Here is a 27784-nt window from a genome sequence, read left to right on the forward strand (position 1 = left end):
CCACTGTGGCACAGAGATAAGGCTCAGGGTGTCTGTGACACGTGTTTGTGTGTGTGTGTTTGTGTGTGTGGTGGGGTTGATATTGAAGTTGCATCATTGCTTTTCAGTCCCAACATTAACACACGGAAATACCTGCTTACACACAAAAAAAACCCAAAACACACACACACACACACATACACACACACACACACACAGAAACAAACACACAATCCTTTTCGAACCTCTCATGTGATGAGTGTGTGTCTCATTAACAGTGAGTGGTTATAGAGGGACAATGACCTCTGAACCTTGGGCAATGCTGTGGTCTCTGCAGACTTAGCTGGGGGGAGAGACCAGAGCTAAAATATGGACTCTCTCTCTCTCTCTCTCTCTCTCTCTCTCTCTCTCTCTCTCTCTCTCTCTCTCTCTCTCTCTCTCTCTCTCTCTCTCTCTCTCGCTTGCTCGCTCTGCCTTTCACCTGCCCTGTTTGAAAGCGGCACAGCGTTTTCCCAGATATAATGCAGTAAGGTCATTTTGATTTTTTTTTAGCAATTTTTTATCTAATTCGCTTATTTATTTATTTATTTATTTATTTTAACATTTGCTGTGATTAACGGGGATTTTCGCAATCTCAGAATTTGCTCTAAATGTGTGAAGGGAACTTTTTCGTAGTAAAATTCAAGATAAAATGTCTTGACTTTCTCATTACTTTGTTTCTATCAGAGAGCTTTTTTTGTGTTTTTTTTACCATGGCTGCTTGAGAATGGGATGCCAGCCCTGTTGCAGAGGTGTCAATAAATTGGCAACCACAACTGATGTTTTTTTAAGAGCTTTGGGCCACCAGAGCTCGCCAGCGTGCCTTGGCATCGATTGTGCAAGCGTCTGGCTTGCATAAAATGGTGACAGAAATGGGACACCATCTTCCTCAGAGAAATTTGGTGTTATGCCGAGGGTGGTGTTAAACACTCTCTGCTATTTCACAATCCTTTCAGTTTGATTTTGATCAGGCAACAAAGAAAACCACCAAATATTATTATTATCATCAAACCATTCACTGTTTACTTCACAATGTGCAGTGGATAGGGACATGACCATCACAGGAGCCATACAGCTATAATTGTTGAAGGGCCCTATTAACATTAGATATAAATTGTGGGGGCGTCTGGGTGGTGTGGCGGTCTATTCCATTGCCTGCTAACACGGGGATTGCCGGATCGAATCCCCGTGTTACCTCCGGCTTGGTCGGACAGCCCTACAGACACAATTGGCCGTGTCTGCGGGTTGGAAGCTGAACGTGGGTATGTGTCCTGGTCACTGCACTAGCACTGGTCGGTAGGGGCAACTGGGGGGAATAGCGTGATCCTCCCACGCGCTACGTCCCCCTGACGAAACTCCTCACTGTCAGGTGAAAAGAAGCGGCTGGCGACTCCACATGTATCGGAGGAAGCATGTGGTAGTTTGCAGCCCTCCCCGGATCAGCAGAGGGGGTGGAGCCGAGACAGGGACGGCTTGGAAGAGTGGGGTAATTGGCTGGGTACAACTGATGAGAAAAGGGGGGAAAAATCCAGGAAAAAAAAAAGATATAAATTGTGAAACTATGTGCATAAACATTTACATTTGGCAGATACTTTTACCAGAATTGCCTTCAAACATCAGTAATATCAAATTCTGCCTCAATTTCTGCCTCGGTTGACCTCATTAGGAATCAAACCTTTTCATCCCACCACCCATTAATCTACCTGTGTCTTTCTCGTATAATTATAGTTTTCATTTCTTGCCAACTGGGGCGTTCCTTTATTTTGGCAGTAGCCGGTATTCAGACCACGTTGCTTCAGAGAGCAAAAATACCACATTACCTTGACCTTTCAATGACCTTTCCTGATTTTACCCCAGTAAGGAATGCAAATGGTTGCGATGAAACGCTATACTGGCCCCGTTTTCTTTTTCGCTGTCTCTTTTCACAGATCATTTACGGTTCACTGCTCTGTTCTGTATTATGGTGAGGGAGTCAAGGTGTTCTGGTACATTTCATACCGTTCCCTGTTACGACACAGAATCACAAAGGGCCGCCATTTGTTTGTTTGCGTGTGTGCATAAGCCCAGGTATACATCTCACAGATAGCGACACATACTCAGTTACATCTGCACAAACTTTGCTGGGGCGCTCATAACGAAAGTCATATTTTGGGTCTTCTTTGGTCTGCAGATTCTCGCTGGCTCCCGGGCTGCACCCTGACTGGATGCTCATGCTCTTCTTTGCTCACACCCATCTGACGGTGACTGTGACTCTGGGCTTGCTGCTCATTCCAAAGGTAACAGTCTAGGTTATTGACCAAAACAATTAACTATCGATATATGAACCCATCTGATACCACTTAAGAGAACTGAATTTAGAGGCTTGTGGCTCCACCTCGACACTCCCCATGTTATCATTAAAAATGGATTCATTATCTCAGCTTCGTGTGCTCGCCAAATTCAGGGGAGTATCTCATGAAAGAGGCATGGTTCACATGTAAATTACCTTGTAAAGCACAAATTAAAACCATTTCACACCCATTATGAGCTTGCTGTGCTGCTGCTGCTGCACTGCGTCCTCCCTGACAGGTTACAGATGCAACGTGGTGAGATACCGAGATATCAGAGATGGCTATTGTTCTAGCTTGTGTATGTACTTGTTTTTCTGATGGCAAGTTATCACATTAATCATCAAGCAAGTTCATCTGATATGTGCTGTCTGGTGTGCATGCATGCACACACACACACACACACACACACACACACACACACACACACACACACACACACACGCACAACCACACACACACTTTGATCACAAATGCACAGGAATGCACACAGACCTATAAACTACCACTGCCTTAAACTCATTCCAGCTGCATTAGTGGTTATTGTAATTCAGCTAAGCAGTCCCAGGGGTGTGTTTATGTGCAAGCTCTGAAGTCTGATCGGGAACATTTAATTCTCCTGCTGTGTGAGAAACGCAATCCACTGTCAATTCTCTCCAGTCTGTCTTTCACTCTTTCGTAATTAGATGCCACAGAGGAGGTAGACAACTGAACACAAAGGGACAGTTAAGCACAACGGGAGAATACCAGTCATCCACCACATCTGTTCCTGAATCTGGGCTCGGTTTTTTATTGCCCTCCATTCTCCTTTCAATTTGTCAATTAACCAGAGCTAATAGACTTTTGCTGACGAAGCAAAGTCTGAATAACACTCTCCTTTCCACATTATTCTCTTCCTACATTTCAGTTTCTTAGTGCAAAAGCACTTCCTTTCTTCTCTTCTATGGGAAACCTCAGCAAAAAACACTGTTGTTGCACACATTCCCTAATATCCACATGCCCTCCTCCTTTTCTCACACTTTTTACAGTGTCCCTGGTGGTATTGGTGTTTATGTTATCAAATGCCACAAATTTAAACTCGTTTAACATTATAGCACATCCATTTTAAAGGGATATTTTTGAAAGGCACCATTTAATCAATAAATTACTGGTTCAGAAAATGATCCATTATGTGATATACAATTTTGAAGCTCTGAAAGTAAAAGGGATGGCACGGTGGCACAGTGGTTAGCACAGTCGCCTCACAGCAAGAAGGTCCTGGGTTCGAGCCCCGGGGTAGTCCAGCCTTGGGGGTCGTCCTCTGTGTGGAGTTTGCATGTTCTCCCCATCCTCTGGGTGCTCCGGTTTCCTCCCACAGTCCAAAGACATGTAGGTCAGGTGAATCGTCCGTACTAAATTGTCCCTTTGTGTGAATATGTGTGTGTATGTCGCCCTGTGATGGCCTGGAGGCCTGTCCAGGGTGTCTCCCCGCCTGCCGCCCAATGACTGCTGGGATAGGCTCCAGCATCCCCACGACCTTGAGAGCAGAATAAGCGGTTTGGATAATGGATGGATGGATGAAAGTAAAGGTCAATCATTGGTGAAAAACACTATACTGTTCCTCATTGTTGGATTATGTGTAATCTTGATGTTCCAGGAGATTGTTCAAATTTTGCTAAGTGGATGGTGGGTGATAATGTTTCTATTTCTTTAGCTATTCCACTAAGAATTTCACTAGTTACTAACTTGTCCAACATACCAGAAACTTTCCTCAAATTGCCTCTTGACCATCTAATAGCATCCATCTCATTCCTACCTATAGTTCATGTCAAAGGGCTCAAGATTATGTTGCTGCAGATAAAAGATTTCAGATATTACCCGTTTAGTCCGGTCCTTTTCTCATAACCTCATACAATGTCCGCATTGATAACCCTTCACTGCGTCTCTGAATCACACCTGATCTTTCCACGTGTCCTATAGTTTGTGTCAAAGGGGACCCAGGCCAGGGACGACATCGCCACTGAAGCCTATGAGGAGGAGCTGGACATGGGGAGGTCAGGCTCTTACCTCAACAACAGCATCACCTCCGCATGGAGCGAGCACAGCCTGGACCCAGAGGACATACGGGTGAGACGGCACAGAGAATGAAAGTACAGTATAACCGATTCGACATATAGGCCATTCCCGTCACAGAAAACGGTTCATTCAAAATGTGTATACACTACTGACTCATTCTTAAAGGGACTATGTGTAATATTTCTGCTTTTCTGAAGCAGGATATCACGAGAAAATATCAATAGGGATTGCAGAAAGGTAGTAACTGAAGTGAAGTAAATGACTCACACCGTTCCCCCGCTCCTCAGATTTATGTATCCTCTCAGAAGCATAAGAGCCAGGCCGGATGAGTGTTTTTGTTGCTGTTTGAACACTCCCCCACAGTCAAGTCAAGTCAATTTGTAAAACGTAATATCACAAATTACAAATTAGCCTCAAGGGGCTTTACAGCAACACAACATCCTGTCCTTAGACCCTCACATCGGATAAGGAACAACTCCCTAAAAAACCTTTTAACAGGGAGAAAAAATAGGAAGAAACCTCAGGGAGAGCAACAGAGGAGGGCTCTCTCTCCCAAGTTGGACAACGTGCAATGGATGTTGTGTGTACACAGTTTACGCAATACAACATTGAAAGAGGATAACAGAAATATAATGGAATTATAAAATTTATCAAGAACATGATGCGCAGGATGCCAAGCAGTGTCCAGAGGCCACCAGAACAGCCCAGGACCTGAGCCACATGGCCAACATCACCATGTAAAAAAAAAAGAAAGAAAGAAAAGGAGAAAAAACCCAGGATAACAAAAATGTTTATGGATTTATAAGATATATAAAAAGAAAATGTGATGAGGGGAATGCTAAGTAGCATCCAGGTGGCAACCACCGTCACCACGGAGACCTGGGAGGAGGACCGACTGCACGTGCACACAAGGGAGACTCACATCACACCATTCACACACAGAAAGAGAGAAAAGAGAAGACATCATTCAGAGAGAGAGAAAAGACGTGAGAGAAGAGAACAGTTTGTAATAGTCATAATCTATATGCTATAATCTGGTCGGCAGAACAGTGGTTGGTAAATTCCCTGAGACAGAAACCGACCCACCATGCAGTACAGGTTGTAAAGCACTCAACTTAAAGGCAACTAATTGTAGGCTAAGGCAAAAAGATGAGTTTTAAGTTTGGATGTAAAGGACTCAACAGACTCAGATTGTCTGACGGCAGTACAGTGAATTATGCAACGATCTTAGTGAAATGACACCATATCTACTCAAGGTGTTTTAAAATCGCAGATGCCTGTGAACATACTGGGTAGCCACTGCCTTTCTATATGAATTTGCTTGTCTTGTTTATTTTAGTTTATTGTTGTTATCCGCAACACTGAACGATAGAGGTTAGCACTTACTTACTAAATTACAAATAGCCCTTATAAAGCTTATTAGCTGTTGTGACGAGGAGACAAGTCTCATAACCCTACTATTAATTACAAAAACGGATAAAATGCGAGGGTTTTGAATGGCAACATGGGAAAACTCAGTGCTGAAATAAAGCTTCTTCATGTGTAAATGTGGTTAAAGTCAATCTACGGGCACAAATGATGTTTCCCATTCCTCATTAACGGTAGTGTTAGCTTTTTAACAGGTCTTGGTTCTTGGTGACCCCACACCTTTAAGTGGTCTCTCTGTTTGTGATAGAGTTGGTTTGCTTAGACAGGTTTATACATGAATCCTAGCCTGAGTTAGATGTTACTACAATTGCACTGTACTTCCGGTAGTGTAAATTGCACAGTCTACCAGATGAAACAGCCATATCTTTTTGAATAACATTTTCTTAGTCGATCCTAATCTGATCCATGATCCTAACCAAGCCATACGTCTGCTAACCAAATTGGGAACTTGTCAGCTACAGTTACACAGTAATTAGACAGCAGCTATGAGAGAGCTGTGCATGATTTAACATTTCCTCATTCCACGGCCCTCGTTTCAGGATGAACTGAAGAAGCTGTACGCCCAGCTGGAGGTGCACAAACGTAAGAAGATGCTGGCCAACAACCCCCATCTGCAGAAGAAGCGCAGCTCTAAGAAAGGCCTGGGTCGCTCCCTGATGAGACGGATCACAGAGATCCCCGAGAGCATACACATGCACCGCCAGTGCAGCCGTGAGGACGGCAGCGAGCATGGCAGCAGCCGCAGCACCTTGAGGAGAAACCCGTTTGACCCGACGCACCACGGTGAGGATATTGAGCCAGATGATTTTAAGGTTAAACAGCGTCAGGTTAGGGCGTCCGGGTAGCAGGGTAGTCTATTCCGTTGCCTACCAACATGGGGATCGCCGGGTCAAATCCCCGTGTTACTTCCGGCTTGGTCGGGCATCTGTACAGACACAATTGGCCATGTCTGTGGGTGCCGGGTGGGAAGCTGGATGTGGGTGTGTGTCCTGGTCTCTGCACTAGCGCCTCCTCTGGTCGGTCGGGGTACCTGCTCGGGGGGGAGGAGGAACTGGGGGGAACAGCGTGATCCTCCCATGCGCTACGCCCCCCTGGCAAAACTCCTCACTGTCAGGTGAAAAGAAGCGGCTGGCGATTCCACATGTATCGGAGGAGGCATGTGGTAGTCTGCAGCCCTCCTCGGATCAGGAGAGGTGGTGGCGCAGCGAGCGGGGCAGCTCAAAAGGTGATGCCAAACAGACGTTTAAAAAAGCCCAGCCCCACATCTCCTTTCTCTCTTTCGTTGAGACAACACTGTCAAACTCCAGTACGCCAGTGGTGCCATGTTCTCCTTTAGTCCATTTCTAAATTGATACAACAAACAGCAATTAAAAACCATTTTCAATGAAATTTTAAAGAAGTTATATCCTAGAGAATTCAATTTGTCTAGTTTTGGCATGGATAGAGCGGTATTAAATGTTATTTACAGTACACATAACAGCCCAAATGGAGCCTCAGTTGTGCTGATAGATAGCAGGGGGAAACATGTGGCTTGAGGCCTGTGAGAGAAACCAATGAAGGCAGCAGCAAACAGCTGGTTTTAAAACATGTTAGTTTTAAATTTAACTACATTTGGAAGACATCACAAATGAAAATGTCACACGTTTTAGCCATATTGAAATACGAATCTAGAAATGAAGTTCTTACAGGAGGGAAAAACAATAAGGTGAATGAAGTCATACTGAAAAACTTTAAATACATGATTACAGGAGAGGAGAGAAATCAAAGGGACCCACTAATCCCCGGCAGCTTTTAGTCGAAATCCAAAAGGTATCCCTCTGGAGCGGTTTCGCCTTTCTTTCCCGATTCCTTTCCTGCCAACACACCGGAGGCTCTGTTTGTGATGTCTGTGATACGTGTATATAGAGCTCTTTACCACCGGTTTTATCCTATACCGACAAACACTCCTACTGAAACGCGTAGGTGTCAGCCAGAGAAAGAGAGAATGAAAAGAAGAAGAAAATCTTTTTAACTTTTGCAGTATCAGAACTGCGAATGCCTTGGATTTCCGCCTTTGTTTTTGCATACACCTATATATCCCCTGACTTCAGAGAGCGCCTATTTTACAGTTTTTCTTTTTATTACCATAAACGTTTGTAAAGCAAGGACGCGATCCGGTTTATCTGTTTATGGTGTTAGTGCTTCTTGCTATTTCAGCAAAGTTTGTATGAGAGAAAAGTCACTGGACTGAACGAGCCAATCAGTATTGACCGCAGTGATGACATCACTCAGGGCACCAATGAAAACAACCAATCGGTTTTGATGTATGTGCATAAGCCTGCCCCTAGACAGTGCCTTCTTTGCAGGCCAGTGGGGAAAAAAGTGAAATGCCAAACAAAAATCACTAAAATTAGATTTCAATTTCTATTTTTTTTAATTACTTCTTCAAAGTGTTACGTAAATGCTGAGAAATGATTTAAAGTTGCTGAGACGTGAAGAGTATAGGACCTTTAACTTTTATCACTGCTTTGCATGTTTTCCATCAAAACTCACTATGGGGGATGAAAGCAAACAGAGTGAATTAATTGCAACTATTTAAAGCTTGTCTTTTCTATTAAAGTTAATGTGAAGAAGCAAGTTAGAAAATAATTGCATTTGTTAGCATCTAGTACTCTTAATTTTTTCCACTGCGAGACACAAATGAAGAATATGGTTTTGCCTCTTGGAAAAGATGGGGTAAAGTGACAGAATTGAGGGACAATTGTACAAACACTCAACAACACCATAAAATCAGTTTCCAGTTGAACATTAGTGACTCAGCCTTTAATCCGTAAAGTCATGCTAATTCAATTCCTTTGACAGTCATTCATCTTCAAAAATAGTCGGTTGCGTTAACATGTTGGTACACCGTTTCGTAAGGCAAAGGGGAAAATCTAGTTCATCTCGTCCACTTTCAGGTCAGATCGTTCTGTTTTAATGGAAACTCTCCTACACCTTTCAATCCTCCTCTTAGGTAAAACCCGGGATGACTCCCTAAAAAACAAAGTCCTGGGTCTAAAGAAGTCACTCAGCTATGACCACGCGTGCGACCAGGGCGAGGAAACTCGAAGCCATGACGGCTCCACGGCAGGAGACAAATTGACCCCTGCTGGAAGCATCGGGGAAGGGTCTCTTCTGGGTTCACTGATTGGCCGGAAACACGCCAAGAAGTCACCGGAGCAAGCGGCAACACCGCCGAGAATGGAACCGGCCGAGTCCACTGAGTCAGTCCCCCTGTTCTGGAAGTCGGCCAGCGCTCACAACTTAACGCATGAAAAGAAGCCTGTCCACTTAAGGACCTCCATTATGCAGAAGTCTCTGAGTGTGATTGCTAGCGCGAAGGAGAAGATGCCAGGCCTTACCAACAAGACACACAGTGTGGAGGACGCCAGTAAGAAGGGACTGAAGAGAAGGGATGGAAGGATGCTGTCGGAGGTCGATGAGACACCTGAGCACTATCCTAAGATGATAATCAGCCAGTCAGTGGAGATCTCCAAGACCCCCTTGAAGATGGGCATCATGAAACAGCAGGTAGCCGTCATACCTTCTCACCCACTTGTGCACTGAAAATCACGTTTGACACTTGAACACGTTTTTGTTTGTTAAAGCTGCTACGAGGAGGTTTTCACTGATTATTATATGAGTCAAAATTTAACCTTGATGCCTCAATATGATCGTCATAAGCAAATGAGACCATCTATGAGAAGTTTAGATATAGCTATGTGATTGTTCTAAATGCTCGTTTCGGAGTTGGATCCCCCATTATATCTGACGAAACAGACAGAATACATAGGCACAATTAAAAACACATTGCCTCATCACCGTACATCTTGTAAACAGCTGTTTTCCCCAGAAGAGTACTACATCACTTACTCTTCAAAACAAATGTATGAGCTACCAGACAGTGAATGCAGATTGTTGCGACAGCAAAGTCGTCCTTCTGCGAGTCACTACCACTTATGCCCACAGGGTTGCGCAAAGTCAAGAAAAATTCCAAACCCCTCATAGCAGCTTTAAATGTACTATTAATGATTAATTAACTTGTCCACCCATTCAGACATTGGTTTGTTGAGCGTTACATTACTTGATTAATAATTGATTTGATCAATTTACTGATTGATTTAAAGGTGAGTGGAAGTCAGCCGACCATCTGTTCTGAGTCGGGACGGAACCTATATGACCTTTCCGAGGTCTGCACTTGGGAGCTAGACGACCCACCGACGCCCTCAGAAGGAAAATCCCAGAAGCACGTCTCCATCGCCCCGGGTGAAACCACTGCCGTGCGCAGGGGCAGCAGCTCTGGGAGCACCAAGGGGAGTCGCTCCCAGCAGAAGCAGAGGACAGGGCAGTCCCCTGCCAACAGACGCCGCTCCAAAGACAAGGGAGGAGAGAAGGATGAAAGCAGAGAGTCCAGGAAACCTCGGTCCCCCAGGTCACCCCTCCCTGTCAAACCAGATGTCTGTCCCTGGGACTTTGAAGAGCAGCCCATGCTTGGTGGTAATTCAGATTCCATCTCCCCAGACAGGATCAGGCGTAAGAAGAGTGTCACACCCACCGACGGGAAGCCCAAGACCCTCCATTCAGACCACTCCAAGTCCACAGGGAGTCTCCTGCAGCCTCCGTCCCTGATGGTGGAGATCTGTCCGTGGGACTACCACACCCCACCTTCTCCGAAGCAGGAGAAAACCTGCAACAGCCCCACATCACACTCCAAAAGGAAACGAAAGGGCTCCTGCTCGTCCAACCACAGGCCAGAGAAGGGGAAAGACAGGGAGAAAAGCAAGGAAAGACGAAGCTCCTCCAGCAAGCCTTCGTCGGAGAGGAGACGTGTCAGCCAGTCCTCGGACAGTGGCGGGCCAACTTCTGAAAGACGAAGGAGCTCAACGAGAGAGCCAGAGACAACGGAGAAAAAGAGGGCGGAAATCTGCCCCTGGGAAACTGAGTCCTCATCCGCCAGCATTGTTCAGACTAAAACCTCACCAGAACGGAAGAGGGAAAACTCTCTGAGCACTAATTACAAACCACTAGTCACAAGTAGTGCCAAAATGGCAGATGTATGCCCCTGGGATTTTGAGGACAAAGACTCTGGGAAGAACGTGTGATGTCTGGTGTGATGATGGACCGTATTTTGTACTTCCCACATCGACAGCACAGAGGATGACGTAAAACTCTTGAAGCTTGAGATTTCTCTAAAAGGAGATCCAATGGGAGTATTTTAATATACCTATTAAAAAACAAAACAAAAAACAAACAAACAAACTGAAATTGCATTGATGAAAGTTTTTCTCTGGCTCATGTTGCTGTATGTTTTATTCATTTTGAGAAGGACAAAACTTTATTCTGCCGTCAATTGAAGCATTCAAAGTGAGGAGCTTGTTTGGCATATGATTACTTGTCACTTGGTGTAACTTATGCAACTTGAAAGTCACTTTATCTTCAATGTAGAGGAATATATAGTCTGTACTTTTGCTTGCACATTTTCTCATTTTCCATTTTGTGTATAGTGTGTGTGTGTGTGTGTGTGTGTGTGTGTGTGTGTGTGTGTGTGTGTGTGTGTGTGTGTGTGTGTGTGTGTGTGTGTGTGTGTGTGTGTGTGTGTGTTGCATCATGGTGAGTACATCAAGTAAATTTGAAAATGAATCATATTTACCAGAATATTTGACTGACAGATGTGAGGTTATGGGATGTTGTATATGATGTTAATGATTCCCCAGCTGAGGTCACAGCTGATGAAAGTAATATTCAAGGTTACACACCTGCCAGTGCGGACTCATCAGACACTGAATCAGGCTACTGTAATGATGTTGATAATGATGACCTGGGAGCAGGGAAGCAAAACTTAACAAAAATAAAACTAAGATATTAGTTTTGAGGAACATGACCAAAGCCCTGAGACACAGCTGCGATGCCTTAACTTTGCGAAAAGAGAGAAAACTTGGGGAGAAGAAAGGATTTTAGTCCAGTGTCCATTTTTCAAACACGGATACTGCATATACTGTATAAATATACATTTTGCAAGAGACATAGCATGTGACGAAACTTGCAAAGCATCCAGTAACTAAATGTTCATTGATTATCATGTATTCAAATATGACAGTGAATTTTTTTGGTGTTGTTGCCTATGGTATATCTGTCTTACCTATGTAACACATGATGTTTATGAAATGATACGCATCATCAATAATGTACACTGATTCTCTCCAATGGCCTGCTGTTAAAGGAATAATTCAAAGTGGTACTAAAATATCCATGAAAGTCCCCCCTTTAGTTGACAGGGATATATTTACTGCTCCTTAGATGAAATAAAAAAACACAATCTTGCCCTCCCCCTCCTAAAGAACCCCTTAATAATAATAAAAATAAATAAATATATATGTATGTATGTGTGTATATGAATATATATATATATATATATATATATATATATTCATGCGTGTGTGTGTGTGTGTGTGTGTGTGTGTGTGTAATGTGTAGTATATATAGTATGTCTGCAGCACTTTCTTTTAGTACTTGCCAAAAATATGAACCTTAGATGGGGGGAAATGTGAATAATTCATTTTTTTCCTTTACGCTTGCTTGCCCATGTAACATCTGCTTGAATGCACATATTTTGGCTCTCCACAGCCAAATGCCTGGGTGTTTTCAATCCCAAGATTGAAATAATGTGAATGCATGTGTACCGTACATGTGTGCACATGGGAATACTTGTGTGACTGAGAATGTATGTGTTTATGTAGTCATGTGGGTATTATTTATTTTTAATACTGCCACGCAATGCATGGGAAATTTCGATTGTGTTCTGGTTAACACTTTACTGCTAATAGAAAAATAACACTAATAAACACCCAACAGCAAGTCCACCGGGAGCAACAAAAAAGCTGTTCTGCCCCTTGATCAACCACCTTGTGTCAGCGTCACCTGATTTGTGTGATACAGTTAAACATGCTATTGCATTGTGCATGACAGTGAATCCACCCGGCCCCTCTTAACACTAAGCCTCACCAGAGATGTTTAGAAAAGCCTTCATATCATTACACAGATGAAATCGTTAAAGGTGTTTTTGAAGAACTTGAAGTCCGCCATAGTTAACCTTTGCCATGTCCGAGACAAAAACCTAATTAAGCCTGTTTTTGAATTTTCCGATATCTTTATACCACATAATAGCCATTATGTATTTGTCGAGTATCTCAAGAGTGGAACTTCCTGTCAGCTGGATGTGGTGACCTTGTCGTGTTGCTTCATACATATATATCATAATTAACAGTTGGCGAAAATATGGTGCAGTGAGAGGCCTGCAGTCAAGAAAAAAAAGGCCAAAGACATACTCTCAAAAGGTGATGATTAATTGGGTCCACCATTTAACGATGGACTAACTCCCACACACACATTTCTTTGTCGAATGGCTTCTGGGCTGTCTGGCATGTAAACCTGTTCAGTAACTTGCCCACTCACCGAGCTGTATGCTTGTTATATGGTGTTGCTTCATTCAGTGAAAGCTGTGGTAACATCCACATGGGAGTATTTATATTGTAAATTTATATTGTGTTCTGTTGTGATTGCATGTACATACAGTAAATACCTTGGTCTCCAAGCCTACAATAAACATTTCTATGAAAACCTACAGCGTCTGTTTTCAGTTTGTGGGACTTGTCAATCAATCAATCAAGTTGCATTTTATATAGCTGATGTGGTCTCTTCACTTTTGTTTTCAGACCATTATTCGTTGTTTACAGCAGGATCTCTAGCATTGATTAGTACACTGATTATTTAAAAAAAACTTAATCCATTTTAAAACATCGCAGTATTTTAATAAAAATGGGGAATACTTTATCGCCATTTAATGTGCGTAAATAGTACAGCAGTGCCACCATGTGGATATTTTAGGTATGACCAGCAACTTTTCATGACAACCCAAAATAACGACAGTTCAACTCAAGTTCGTTCTTTTCTTTTCTTTTTTTTTAACCTGACGTTTGGGCACAAAATAAATCTAGCTGTGATATATTTTTACCAGATATTAAAACAAAATCTCAGAGTAGAGAGCGAGAGAGAATGAATAGGGATGGAGTAAGATGTGTGGCGACGTGATCTCACCTGAGTTATTACACTGATAAACAGGATGGAGCATTTCCCCTTTGTCTATCAGACTATTTGTTAATGTGTTTGGGAACTGAACTGTGTTTTTCTTGTGAACTGAACATTTATCTTAAATTAACGTGAAACCTTACGTCTCTCTCTCTCTCTCTCTCTCTCTCTCTCTCTCTCTCTCTCTCTCTCTCTCTCTCTCTCTCTCTCTCTCTCTCAAAACCGAGCCAGTTCATCATCACGTGTGCGAACCATTCGGACATGTCCGTCTACTTTGAGTATTAGAAAAGCGCTATACAGGTTTAATTTATTATTATTATCATTATTTCTTTCACGTTTCTTGTTTTACATCCTGTAGAGCCGGGTCCAAACTATGGACCTGAGGAACTATGTCACTTGATTGACAGTACTCGTCATACTATGTGGGCTGTTCCGTGGAGGGCGATCTATTATTATTATTATTATTATTATTATTACTTTGGACATTACTATCAGACGCAGCCCTCCCACCACGGACCGTGTTATAATGTTATGCTAATGACCGTGTTGTTATGATGCGCGGCGGTGACGTCACCTATGCAGCACCGGACACAGCTAGGGCTGTGTCCCTCCGCTGGTTCGGTCACCCAGGAGGCGCACCGACTACCCCGACACACCACGTCTCCACAGCACTCCCAGCAGCCTCTGGCCGACGCAGCAAACGGAAGCATCATGGGCAACGTGCAGGTACGTGTCCCTCAGGGTTTGGTTGAGTTTTTGTTTTGCTTATTTTGTTTTATTTTTGCTTTGTTTTTTTGTTTTGTTTTTGTAGCTGTCTGTTTAGCAAAATAAAGGATGGGAGTGTTGCCGTTTGTAGAAGTTATTGCAAAACTCGCTAGAAATATGGGTGTTCGTCGCATTAAAACCGGGACGAAAACCGTGGTGTTTTGTGTTGTGTTCAATGGAGCAAAGAGCTGGTTGGCGCGTCTGGAAACAGCTGTTGTCAAACAAATGGTGCGGGATTCACATGAGAGTGGCACTACTTTGTGTGTTTTTGGGGTGTGAGCTGCCGCCGTTTAGAGGGGGCAGCGGCAGCGGCGTGGAATGCGCTGATCCGAGAGGCTGCGTTGTGTTGGGAGACAGGGTGGGCGAACCGCATACTGGAGCCCTGTGTCAATAGGGTCGGTACGCAGCTGCCTGTCCCATGACTCAGCCAACAGAGACCACACCCATTCCGGGAACGGAAGGGTACTGCTTCCCCATCAGACCTTTTTTTTTTAATAGCCACTTTAATAGCCACAGCAATAACCTATTAGACCTATAAGTCTATAACCGAACTAGAACATAATAATAAAGAGCATTCAACATCAGACCTACACTTCATAACTGGTTGCCAGCAACGTCATTAACGGTGGATGACCCATTTACTAAGGGGTTATAAATCGGTACAAATGTTGTGACGCGTTAAAATCTGTGATTTATCTAAGCATAGAAGAATGAGAAGAATGAGTCGAGAGGCAGACATCTTTTTAACGGCAGCTCCTGTGTCCCATACACCGCATGACCTTCCACCGCGGGGTGCTCTTTTATTTCGCCCCTCCCCAATGGTTGCCGAACAATGGCTTCCGGTAACGAAGTTATATTGAACACTCAAGTCTTAGCCATGGTCCTACAGTCAGTCAGTCAGTAAAATGGTCGTCTACCCAGTCTGAGTCGAACCCCCAAACAAACACAACAATAATCAAAACATGAACACAACGTTATAAAAACAATCTGAACACGAACGTTAACAATCCCAAAATCCCTTGCGCTCCCCCAGAGCAAAACTGTCAGTGGTCCAGCGACCGCCTTCCCCGGTCGCTACATAGCCCCCACCTGAGGGGTCAGTTGTCCCCAGCAACCCCATCACCCAAGGCCCCTTTCTGCCGCACCCCGGAGCTGGCCTGGGCCCGACGGGTGCAAGAGTCGTAGCAGTGTACGTGCAGCTCCACATCTCGTCGACAGTCAGGCCAGTAGAACCGCGGTGGAAGGTCTTGGCGTTCCCGTAGTGGCCCGCCACCACCAAGCCATGGACCATCTGGAGAACTTGGGGACTTAGCACACGGGGCACCAATAGCTGCAGGAGACCACTCCCTCGTCTGGGAGCTTGCCACCTCTGGTACGCCAATCCGTCGTGGAGCTCAAAGTTGCCTCATTGGGAGCGGTAGGCTTTTACCTTGGGCCCCAGCGCTGACAGTTCTGTCTACTCGGGGCACCACCCCGTCTCCAGCCAGCCTCTCACCAGTGCAAGGGCCACGTCTGCTTCCTGCTGCTGCCTCAGTTGCTGCGTGGTCAACAGGAACCTCCTCTCCTCGTTGCTGGTAGTCCGAACGGCCGTCATTGTCGGTGTCATCTGCCCACGTTCCTCCCGCCGCTGACAGTAGCAGCACTCCAATGCCGCACCGGGGCTCTGAGCCTGTTGAGCGGCAGCGGCTCGGTGACTGGCTTGCCGGTCCCTGAGCCTGCTCCGGCCGGACCGGCGCACCACCGCCTTTGTGCCTAGGGTGATGTTTGCCTCCGACAGGTTAACACGGGCTCCCAGCGGGTCAGAAGGTCCAGCCAGAACTCGTACGCCAGCTCGGACTTGCAGTGACTTCTTCCCTCTCACGTCAGCCTTCTCTCCTGTCACCATCATCAGCTGGGCATTGGCTGGTGACCATGCCGCCGAGCGTGGACCGGTGGTGCCGGGGAGGACACGAGGTCGCACTAGGTCTACCAGGGCCCGGCAGGGTCGACCGTCGAGCTGGCAGTCCATATACAGTCCTTTAATGCAGTGGCGTAACCAGGAATATTTTTGTAGGTGGGCCTGAGTGAAAATGGGTGGGCCAAAATTTTCCAGCAATAATCCTTCAAACAAGACGCAAATTCGAACACATTACAGCAGTTAACACATAACACAGGTTTTTAGTACGCGACCAAGAAACATACTAAAACTTTAATAAAAACCCACTTAAACAAATACCACGCCAGTCATTCTCGCCAGGCTCTGCACAACCATTTAAACATCACTGAGGAAAACAGCCCGACTCGGTCTAAAAGATCATGATACAACATGTAAGCTATAGGCCTATAGTACACGTTTTACAGCACAATGTGTAGACGCCGAGGGCGAGCGTTGAAGGTCGAGATTATTTCATCATAGTCCAAAGAGTCAGTAAGTTCCCTTTCAAAGGACAACGGGGATAGATTGTTGAGGCGTGCAGTTAGCATGGAAGATCTTAGACATGTTTTGATACGGCCTGTAGTGGAGAAGAGTCTTTCAACAGTACATGAAGTCAGGAGAATGGTGATCATTGCCCTTAACAGTCTGTTAATGTTTGGGAAAACGTCAGAGTTGCAGCTGTCCAGCACTTCAATGAGGGATGGGTAACACTGACCCCTCTCCACTTTACGACGCAGTGCCTGAATGAAAACGGTCCATTCCGAACCCTCAAATTTACCAAGTGCAATACAATGGGGTTTGCTAGCCTGATGTTTCGAGCATGCCTGGCGGAGGTGCTTCCAATCTACAAACCCGCTTCGAAAAAACGTGTTTTCCATATGGGGCTCGGGGAAATGCCCACACATTTGACAGAAAACAGCGTTCCTTGCTGAGCTGTATTCAAGCCACTTAAATTCTTCATACCACTTATGGGAAAAGAACGTAATTTCCCTGAAATGTTGGTTGCGGGGAACACTAATTTAGGCTGCGTGGGTGGCTCATCCACAGCAGACAAATCTGACGGTGGCATGGTGAAGGGAATCGTCTCACCGTCGTCAGAGGGGGGAGGAGAAGCTGCCTGCAACGGAGAAGCTGTAGCCTCCTCTGTCGTTCTCTCCGGCGGTATCTCACTCTCATTGGGCGGCTCAGTCGGTGCTGGAGCAGGTGTGCTTTCCTCCTCTCCATCCGTGGCTTTTTGAAAAAGCGGAAGATTGAACTTTGTTTCGCCATTCCATAAGTTATGGCTAACTGTTGGCTATTGGCTAGTTAGAAGCAGTGAAAAATACAGAGCGTGATGGTATGCGCGCTCAGATTTTGCAGTTCTACGTACGTAAAGGGGCCGGCCTACGTGCTTGTAAACCAGCGTGATTGGGTGGGCCTGGGCTTGAAATGGGTGGGCCTGTGACAGGCCAGGCCCACCCGTGGTTACGCCCCTGCTTTAATGTGACCTAGGCGGCCAACCCGCGTGCATCGGCCTTGAAGGGGGCGGGCAGCAGGCGTTCCCCTGTATTGCCCCTCCTGGCCTCTAGGGGGCAATGGAGCCGTGGTGCACTGGAGCCACGGGCTGGAAAACTTACATCTCTGGCGGGCTCCATCTTTTGCCAAGCGAAGTTTCCCAAGCGCCAACGGGTCTGCTGAACTGCCCACTCCAGTCCCTTGATCTCAATTTCCATTCTTCAGCTCAATCCAACTCCTGTCACCAATGTGGCGAGCCGGCGTAGAAGAATGAGTCTAGAGGCAAAGATCTTTTTAATGGCAGTTCCTGTGTCCCATACAATGCACGACCCCAGTAGTGCTCTTTTATTTTGACCCTTCCCAATGGTTGCCGACCGAGTCTTCCGCTTCCGGTATGGGAAGCTGGCGGCACAAATTCATGTTTGCAGCGACCTCACCCAGTACCGGCGGTGTTGGAAGATGGCGGCGCGAATTCAAGTTTGTGGTGGCCTCGCCCACTAGAGTCCATGCAGTGTCTTTGTCCACGTCTAAATTTGTCTTTATTTGATGGCTGGGAGAGCTGGTGCTGGATCGGCTGTGAGAGCTTGGTCTGCTACGTCCTGTGGGCCCGGGGACCACGGCCCTGTCTGGAGCTGTGCCCGAAGAGGAAACACCGAGGGCGGTCTGACAGGATGCGGAAGCGGGGCAGGCTAAGCTAACTGCTAGGCCATGCAGACCGGTAGCTGCGACAGTCATCCTGGCTGGCGTTCGTTCTCTTGGACAGTGATTTTTTTTTTTTTTTTTAGATGTATGTGTTAGTTTGGATATATGTGTTGTAGTTCTTGTTTGGATATGTGTTTTTGTCTTTGTGTTGCACTGCTGTGGGCTGGGGAAACTATTTTTCGTTTAATTTCATGTGCACAAGTGCATGAAATGAAATGACAGTATTTCTGATTTCTGAACAGTTGCTTCCCGTGACGTGGTCACTACTGAACACACCAGTGAAAGTCATGGTCCTACAGTCAGTCCGTCAGTAAAATGGTCGTCTACCCTGTCTGAGTCGAACCCCCAAACAAACAACACAACAATAATCAAAACAGGAACACAACATTACTAAAACAATCTGAACACGAACGTTAACAGTCCCAAAATCCCCTGCGCTCCCCCAGTGCATAACTGTCAACCCTCCCCGGTCGCTACAATGTCAACCTGAGGTTTAATGACATATTTAATTGGAGAGTTTGACCTATCGATAGGAAATTTTGTGTCTTTCTCATCTGATCAAAATTGAAAATATGGGCTCGTTTTACTCCGATGTTTACAAACATTACAGATGTAAGCAAACAACAAAAACAACAAAACGTTGTTTTCTAGCATTGGTCTTTGTGTTTCAAGACCTGTCAATCAATTTGGGACTGATCGCTGGTTCGAATCTGGTGTCTTGTGTTTTAGTAGCCTGGCAACCCTTTGAATTAAGGATTGTACCTTTGATTAAAAGACTTTTTGGGTTGCCAGGTTGGAAGCCCACATTTGATCATTTTATCGCTGTGGAGAGTTTCCACAGGCTTCCTCTCAGGAACCATTAGACTGGTGAGGACTGCCAACCCACATTCTCACTGAGCAGTGTGCAAAATAATGCAACTGGAAAATGCTTTGTAATGCACATATGCAGAAGTTGATTTTCATGCACAAGTTAAGGGTTAAGGTGAGGTGGAGGTTAGTGAGGATGCCAGACAATGGTTTGACTATCTTTGTCTAATTGCATGATTTCTGAGAGAATAAAGTGGTAAATGGACTGCATTTATATAGTGCTTTTCTAGTCTACTGACCACTTTACAGTGTATGCCTCACATTCACCCATTCACACACACATTCATACACTGATGGTGGGGGCCGCCATGCAAGGCGCTAACCTGCTCAACAGGAGCAGTTAGGGGTTCAGTGTCTTGCTCAGTGACACTTTGACATGCTCTCTGGAGGAGCTGTGGATTGAACCAGCAACCTTTCCATTACTGAACGACCCTCTCTACCTCCTGTGTCATGCCGCCTTCAACCTGGCAACCCAAAAGTCTTTTCATTTATGCTTCATAACGTCTTATCACTGATTCATTAATGTTGATGAATTAGTTATTAATCATTAACAGGATAATAACAACTCAAACGCTTCATGAAGTATGCCTCATTGTGAAGTGTTAACAGATAAATATATTCAACAAAGTATGGGAAAATGTAAAAAAAAATTTTTTTAAAGCGGCTTTGTTGTGTGTCTTACTTTAATGTCCTTAAGTGTCTTTTAAATAACACAGAATGGTGACCCTGTCCCCCGGTAATAGCAAAGACATAGCTTTAATCATTCCTCTTATCCTACAGTTATTGTATGCATCGGTTGTCTTGTTTTATTTTCCAGCCCACCATTGTCCCTTATGAGGACTTTGATGTTACAGCTGACATCAAGGCCATTAGAAAAGCCTGTAAAGGTTTAGGTAAGTTTTTCTTTCATTTCTCCTTCAATTAGGATCTATTTGTTTTCACCCATTGGTCGCCTACAAGCTTCCTTTCAGCATCTGCTCCAGGACATTATTGTCAGGCTATTTATTTCTGAAACCCGATGTGATTTGGGCTTCTTTGTCATTCTGCTGATAAGAGTGAACGATGGTATCTGATACAGCCATCCATTAGAAAATCTCTTGTAGCCATAATATATCGTCACTTGATGATAGGTATACAAGTATGTTATGCTCGAAGTAGGATGTCCAAAAGCAAATTATATTTTCCTTCCAACCTATTCATTTTCAACAATTGCACTGTTTTGCAGCTTTACTTTTAGAATATCTCCCTTTGGGACTCAACCCATTATTTCTTCCCCCCAGGGACGGATGAGGAGACCATTATTCAAATCCTGGCCAATCGCTCTTCTGCTCAACGCGTGGAAATCAAAAAGGCCTACTTTGAGAAGTATGATGATGTAAGTACCCATCTACCCAAACAACCTCACTCTTTCCCATCTAGCTATGTGTCTACTGTATGTATGTATGTATGTGTATGTATATGTATCTGTCTATCTATCTTTTTTGTTTCTTTCACATTGCTTGCTCGTTGTGTCACCACCTTGTTGTTCATTTTAGGAGTTGGAGGAGGTGTTGAGGAAGGAGCTGACGGGTAGTTTTGAGAACGCCATTATGGCCATGTTGGACCCTCCTCACTTGTACTTCGCCAAGGAGCTGAGGAAAGCCATGAAGGGGGCAGGCACAGATGAAGCTGTACTAGTCGAGATCTTATGTACTGCCACCAGTGAGGTCTGTCGCTAGATTCATAGATCAGACAATGGTACCAAAACTTACTGCTGGTGACCTTTACCCCCAGTTAGCCAACTCCAAGACATGGGCAGACGTTTTGATTTTTGTGAAGACCAGATGTTGCCGTTTCTTCTATTTTTTGATATTGTCTATTGAATGGCTCACTATTTCGTATTGACCTCCCCCTAGGACATCGTGAGGTACAAGGACGCCTACGTCCAGGGTAGGTTTCCTTAAAAGTTGATTCAGAGGCATAGCCTACCACAATCACCGATCTAATGTCTCTCTTTCTTTGGAAAGTGTGGTCACTTACCACTGTGCTAAACAACCCAATGTTATTTTTACAGTATATCATATTTTCTTGGGTGTGTCACTTGAATGGATGAATCATAGTGGAATCTTCCATTTCCTTGTCTCGCTGGTCAAGTTACAAACAGCATGAGGTTATTTTCGCTGTAGAATGAAATGGCAAGAAACACAAATGTCTGTTCATGTGATGTGTGTTAAGCAAAATCGTCGGATTCAGAGTCTGCAAGATTCTGAATGAAAGAGTGGACCAAAGCTTACAAGAAGTGTTGCCTTTTGCCCCACAGTAAATGAGCGTGATCTGGAGGTAGACATTGAAGGTGACACCAGTGGAGAAGTGAGGAACCTGCTGATCTCACTGATGCAGGTAAACACCCAATAAACTATTTCTTCAAACCCCTTATTCAGCCAGAAACACTATTGTCAGTCACAACCACTAGCTAATATTATTGATTTTCAAATAATAAAAATGTGTCTTGGGAGAGTCAAAGATTGGCTATGTCATTAGTTAGGAAATTTATCACATGTCACGTCGCTGTTGGGCATGCTTGGGCCTTAATGCGTTCTCTTATTCTTTCATCGCACCTCCCCTTTCCTTCCTTCCCCTAGAATGAAAGACAAACACAATCTAAACCCCATGTGACTCATATCCTGCTGTAAATTCCTTCCAAAAAATTGTGGTCATTTGCCTCAACGTACATCTACATATGTACCAGATGATAGTTATCCCATTAAAAGAGTGCGATTATATCTCTCATCCATCTTTCCTACCCACCAATGTTTCTCTCTTTCCATCTCTCTGCTGCAACCTCCCTCCCTCTCTCTCCCACTGCTCCTTTTCTTCTTTCCCCTGTCGCCGTGCCTCTTTAACCGTTTCCCTGTACCTGTGTGTGTGTCTGTGTCTGTGTGTGTGTGTGTCTTCGTCTCCAGGCAAGCAGGGATGAAGGTTATGAAGTGGATGAGGCCCAGGCAGAACAAGATGCCACTGCATTGTTTGAGGTGACCTCTCTTTGACAGGACCCATTCTGCATAATGACTGAAAATGGAGCCCTTAATCATAGAGTACTTTACGATTTAAGTGCTGATTGGAGACAAGTTAGTGCGCTTGCTTATTGGTCCACCTATGCTAAAAAAAAAGAAAAAAGATTGCATTGATTATATTGTAATATATTGTAGAAACATTTTTAAATGCAATGACATGTAGGCGGTATGGTGGCACAGTGGTTAGCGTGGTCGCCTCATAGCAAGAATGGGTTCAAGCCCTGGGGTAGTACAACCTTGGGGGTTGTCCCGGGTCATCCTCTGTGTGGAGTTTGCATGTTCTCCCCATATCTGTGTCCGTTTCCTCCGGGTGCTCCAGTTTCCTCCCACAGTCCAATGACATGTAGGTCAGGTGAATCGGCCATACTAAATAGTTCCTAGATGTGAATGTGTGTGAATTTGTCGGCCCTGTGATGGACTGGCAGCCTGTCCAGGGTGTCTCCCCGCCTGCTGCCCAATGACTGCTGGGATAGGCTCCAGCATCCCCACGACCCTACGTAGGATAAGCGGTTTGGATAATGGATGGATGGATGGCAGTGACACGTATTTAAAAGATATGGGTCTTTTGTAGTAGGTTTCTGGGTTTTCTTTGATCCTTTGGCCTCACCTGTGATATTTGATTAAGGCTCACAACACTCCTGATGTCTGCAAGTGAGAGATGTCAGGTCAAAATCTGACATGATGTTCCTGGGTTGTCATCTCATTCATCCAACCAGCCAACCAACCAACCAACCAGATTTATGTCAAAAATAATGTCAGGGGGCATCCGGGTAGTGTAGCGGTCTATTCCGTTGCCTACCAACACCGGGATCGCCGTCTCGAATCCCCATGTTACCTCCGGCTTGGCGGGGCATCCCTACAGACACAATTGGCCTTGTCTACAGGTGGGAAGCCAGATGTGGGTATGTGTCCTGGTCACTGCACTAGCACCTTCTCTGGTGGTCGTGGCGCCTGTTCAAGGGGGAGGGGGAACAGGGGGGAATAGTGTGATCCTCCCATGTGCTACGTCCCCCTGGTGAAACTCCTCACTGTCAGGTGAAAAGAAGCAGCCGGCGATTCCGCATGTGTTAGAGGAGGCATGTGGTAGTCTGCAGCCCTCCCTAGATGGCTCAGAAGAGTGGAGTAATTGGCCAAGTTCAATTGAAGAGAAGGGGGTGAAAAAAAATTAAAATAATTTCAGGGTAAGGTTAGGGTCAGGGTTAGCTAAAGGTCAACACACCAGATGTCCATCTTAGAACACCTCTCTCATGAAGAAAAAAGGACGTGTGATCAACACTGCCTCTGTTTATGAGCTCTTTTGTTGAGGGTCATAAGTAATATGAGTGAGCTTTGCCACATTGTGTGTCTTTATGTATGTCAAGAAAGCCCGCTGAGATTAAATGTGAGATAACTCCACCAGATGACATGTAGACAGAAGACATGTAGACTAACACTAATCCTTATGATTTCTGTGCATTAGGCAGGAGAAGGCAGGTTCGGCACAGACGAGGCAACCTTCAGCTCCATCCTTGCACACAAGAACTACATGCAGCTTCAGGCCACCTTTAAGGTCTACGAGTCGGTAAGTACGCCCCAGGGAAGAAAATGCTTTTGTCCCCAGCACGGTTCTTTCTCGGAGCTAGGTTGATATCATGTGATGAGTGAGGATGACATGTTTTAGGAGTTTCAGATTCCCTGTGTGTTGAAGGGAAAATTTCTTTCATTTTTGCGGATTTTATATTGCATATTATCATTTTCCAGCTTTCAGGAACAGACATCCTAGATGCCATCGACAGTGAGGCCACTGGAACCCTAAAGGAGTGCTACATTGCTCTTGGTCTGTAGTTAGTTAGTTATTAATTAAGTTTCCTTTATTAATCCCCTTGGCTAAATTCAGTTACTGCAAATTAACCCATCCTAGCTGTGATCTGTGTAGCTAGGAGCAGTGGGCTGCCGCCTTCATGCTGCTCCCAGGGACCAACTCCAGTTCTTTTCCCATTGTTTTGGTCAGGGGCACAGACAGGTGTATGAACCCTAACATGCATGTTTCTTTTTGATGAGAGTAGAAAAGAAAGTGAAAGAGTAGTTGAAGTTGTGCTAGTCCTAATATGATTATTTGTTTCATAACATATGCTCACTTTATTATGTGTGTGTGTGTGTGTGTGTGTTTTGCATGCATTAATGTGTGTGTGTGTGTGTGTGTGTGTTTTCCATAGTGAGGTGTGCAAAGAACCCACAGCTATATTTTGCCCGTCGCCTCAATGCTGCCATGAAGGGAGCGGGCACCGATGAGGACACACTCATTCGTATCATCGTTGGCCGTTCTGAGGTAAGTGTGATTGTGTATATATGCATGTGTATGTGTATGTCAGAGAGACTGAGCTACTTTTACAGTGCATGCATTGGCATAACTGTGCCATGGGCGTCCGGGTGGCGTGGCGGTCTATTCCATTGCCTACCAACATGGGAATCGCCGGTTCGGATCCCCGCATTACCTTTGGCTTGGTCGGGCATCCCTAAAGACACAATTGGCCGTGTCTGCACCTGGGAAGCCGGATGTGGGTATGTGTCCTGGTCGTTGCACTAGCGCCCCCTCTGGTCGTTCAGGGCGCCTGTTTGGGACAGAGGGGGACCTGGGGGGAATATCGTGAGCCTCCCACTCACTATATCCCCCTGGTGAAACTCCTCACTGTCAGGTGAAAAGAAGCAGCTGGCGACTCCACATGTATTGGAGGAGGCATGCGGTAGTCTGCAGCCCTCCCCGGATCGTTAGAGAGGGTGGCGCAACGCCTGGGACGGCTCAGAAGAGTGGGGTAATTGGCAAAGTACAATTGGAGAGAAAAAAAAGGGGGGGGGCTAAATAAATAAATAAATGTGCCATTGTTATTGCTATTATGGGAACACGTTCACTTTTTTCTCCATGTCAGTTGCTTTATGTTGTTAACCAACAGATCGACCTGGACACTGTGAAAGACATGTACCTGGAGAAATACGACGTTACCCTGAAAGACGCCCTGGCCTCCGAGTGTGGAGGGGACTTCAAACGCCTTCTCCTGGAGATCCTGCACTAAGGCTCCTACGTTGTCACCGCTCTCCCTCTCAGCCTCGTGTAACCATATGTCAAAGAGACCAGCATACACAGGCCGGCCTCACTTCTCCTCCCTTTTATCTCCTCCTCTGTTTAATTCTGTCCATTCCCCTCCCCTGTCTCTGCATGACATCTGTCCACTTCTTCTCTTGTCTCTCTTTCCTACCGGTGTCTTGTCCCTCACTTGACAAACTGACAATACTCTCTGCAGCATGGACCAAAAACCAACTCACATCACTATACTGTATTGTGTCTGTCATACAGTACTTACAGTATTAGTATTTACAGCACTTATCTTGACATACACGGTTTAGATGGGAACAAATAATGCAAACTGTAACATTACAGTCAAGTGTACACTACATTACTGTTTTGTCCGTATGGCTCTTCTCTGTATTTGGTATCCATTTTAACAGTATTACCACGGCATTGTGGGTTTTAAACTGCCGAGTTTCATACTAATGACAGTAATCCAGACATTGTTGAAATTTATATATTATTATTAGATCGTCAGCTACAATCAATAACTTCACGCGTGCTGTCGCTCTCTCTCTCTGTCATTGTTAGTCATCCCTTCATCTTTAGGACAAGTCACTCCTTGAAGCTTAAGCCAAACCTGCAGAAATGAAACGGTAGCCGCTGTGTATGTAGCCTCGTGGTTTTGCTGCTTTATTGCCGACACGTGCGTCAGACCGCTTCAGTGCTGCTTCTTTATCTGTCACAGAGATGCCTTGTATAAAATGATAGCCATGCAACTTTCTTTCTGCCATGACACTCAACCCTTAAGTGCCCGATGTCCACATTTGAGCTCAGACATCAGAGTACACAAGGACAAAATACATTGCACCATCACGTGAAGACCAAATCTACCCTATGGGTCTTTTGTAGTCTATCCTTGACTGTTGTCTGGGATTTTTAACTTGAATACTGTGTTCCTTGTAGGTCAGATTTCTAATCATAGTCACATAACTGCAATATTCTTTACACACATTGTTGGGCAATTACATTTTTTTCTATATACTATTTTATATGGTAAATAATTAGATAAATATATGTATACTACAGTATGTAGGTGTTACTGACAGCAACGCACAACTGTATGAGCTTATTGTGTATTTAAGATTTATAGAGAATAGTTGTTGACATATCTACCAATTAACCCCAAAATAATGGGTTTACTGCACGTATTCGTTGAACACTATTTAAAGTACCTTATATCAGCTGTATTTCAGTTAGTTAGAGTTTGATGTGTAATATGCATTGCCAAATACCTAGTTGATGCACTAATATACCAATGAAATAATTTTTAACCCAAATGTAGTGACATCCAAATATTTGTGGCATACATAATGATAATAAAGACATTAAACCCACATTTTACAGTCTGTTGTCTTTTCATCCTCTAGGTGGCACTAGTGTATATAATGTGACCATGCAGAAAAGGCTTAACATGGATGTCCTGCCAGCTGTGACGCACTGATCAGGTTTTTTTTTTAATCTGTCCATTATCAGTTTTCTTGAGTCAATGACTTTTAAACACGTCATAACAAAGTCAGTGATCATTAATATTTCATATTTATCTTTAATATAGTTCAAAATGCAACTCCTTGGGGATCTGTTGGTTTATCGATCATTCGTAAGTACTGTACTTGATGAGGTGTGTCGCTCCACGACCTCCATTCAGAGACATGTTGACTTGAGACACACAAACTCCCCAAAAAAACAGCCCCGGGTGATGCAGTCAGAGGTAACAGGGAAAGAGAAGAAAATCTAAAAAAAAAAAACCCAGCTTCCAGATGCAGAGACACATGGGTAATCTTTCTATCACTTTCTCTCTCTCTTTTACTCATCTGTTCTTTCACTCTGTGTTTTGAGATCCAAACAAATTTTCTTTGACTCATCTCTGCCATAAGTCTTTCTCCCCTCTTCATTTTGTGAATTGTATGACTTTCGAGTTCTACTACTCCTTATATTCATGACTGTCTTTCTC

At 44.6% G+C, this 27784-nt stretch overlaps 2 protein-coding genes across 2 annotated transcripts in view; both read left to right on the forward strand.

Moving 5' to 3' along the window:
- LOC130124360 (probable G-protein coupled receptor 158) overlaps window positions 1–10948 on the forward strand; it is a 77358-nt gene extending 66410 nt beyond the window's left edge. Inside the window, exons 9-13 of the mRNA XM_056293818.1 lie at window positions 2189–2294; window positions 4305–4451; window positions 6368–6611; window positions 8821–9377; window positions 9974–10948. Of these exons, the coding sequence (XP_056149793.1) occupies window positions 2189–2294; window positions 4305–4451; window positions 6368–6611; window positions 8821–9377; window positions 9974–10948 (2029 nt within the window). The remainder of the gene's footprint in view (window positions 1–2188; window positions 2295–4304; window positions 4452–6367; window positions 6612–8820; window positions 9378–9973) is intronic.
- A 3568-nt stretch (window positions 10949–14516) lies between these two features.
- Window positions 14517–27164, forward strand: LOC130123410 (annexin A13-like). The gene is made up of 11 exons (XM_056292562.1): window positions 14517–14657; window positions 20492–20567; window positions 20955–21049; window positions 21210–21380; window positions 21570–21603; window positions 21974–22053; window positions 22617–22685; window positions 24187–24288; window positions 24468–24543; window positions 24923–25035; window positions 25658–27164. The coding sequence occupies exons 1-11, from the start codon at window positions 14643–14645 to the stop codon at window positions 25775–25777; spliced, it is 951 nt and encodes a 316-aa protein (XP_056148537.1). The 5' UTR covers window positions 14517–14642; the 3' UTR covers window positions 25778–27164.
- The last annotated feature ends 620 nt before the right edge of the window (window positions 27165–27784 follow it).

Source organism: Lampris incognitus, chromosome 14 (genome assembly GCF_029633865.1).
Source record: "Lampris incognitus isolate fLamInc1 chromosome 14, fLamInc1.hap2, whole genome shotgun sequence".
In the NCBI taxonomy this organism is placed as follows: domain Eukaryota; kingdom Metazoa; phylum Chordata; class Actinopteri; order Lampriformes; family Lampridae; genus Lampris; species Lampris incognitus.

Coding starts and splice junctions, on each gene's coding strand:
- LOC130123410 (XM_056292562.1), top strand. Junction 22,054..22,616: donor TGCTGATCTCACTGATGCAG/GTAAACACCCAA, acceptor CTTCGTCTCCAG/GCAAGCAGGGATGAAGGTTA. Junction 22,686..24,186: donor ATGCCACTGCATTGTTTGAG/GTGACCTCTCTT, acceptor TCTGTGCATTAG/GCAGGAGAAGGCAGGTTCGG.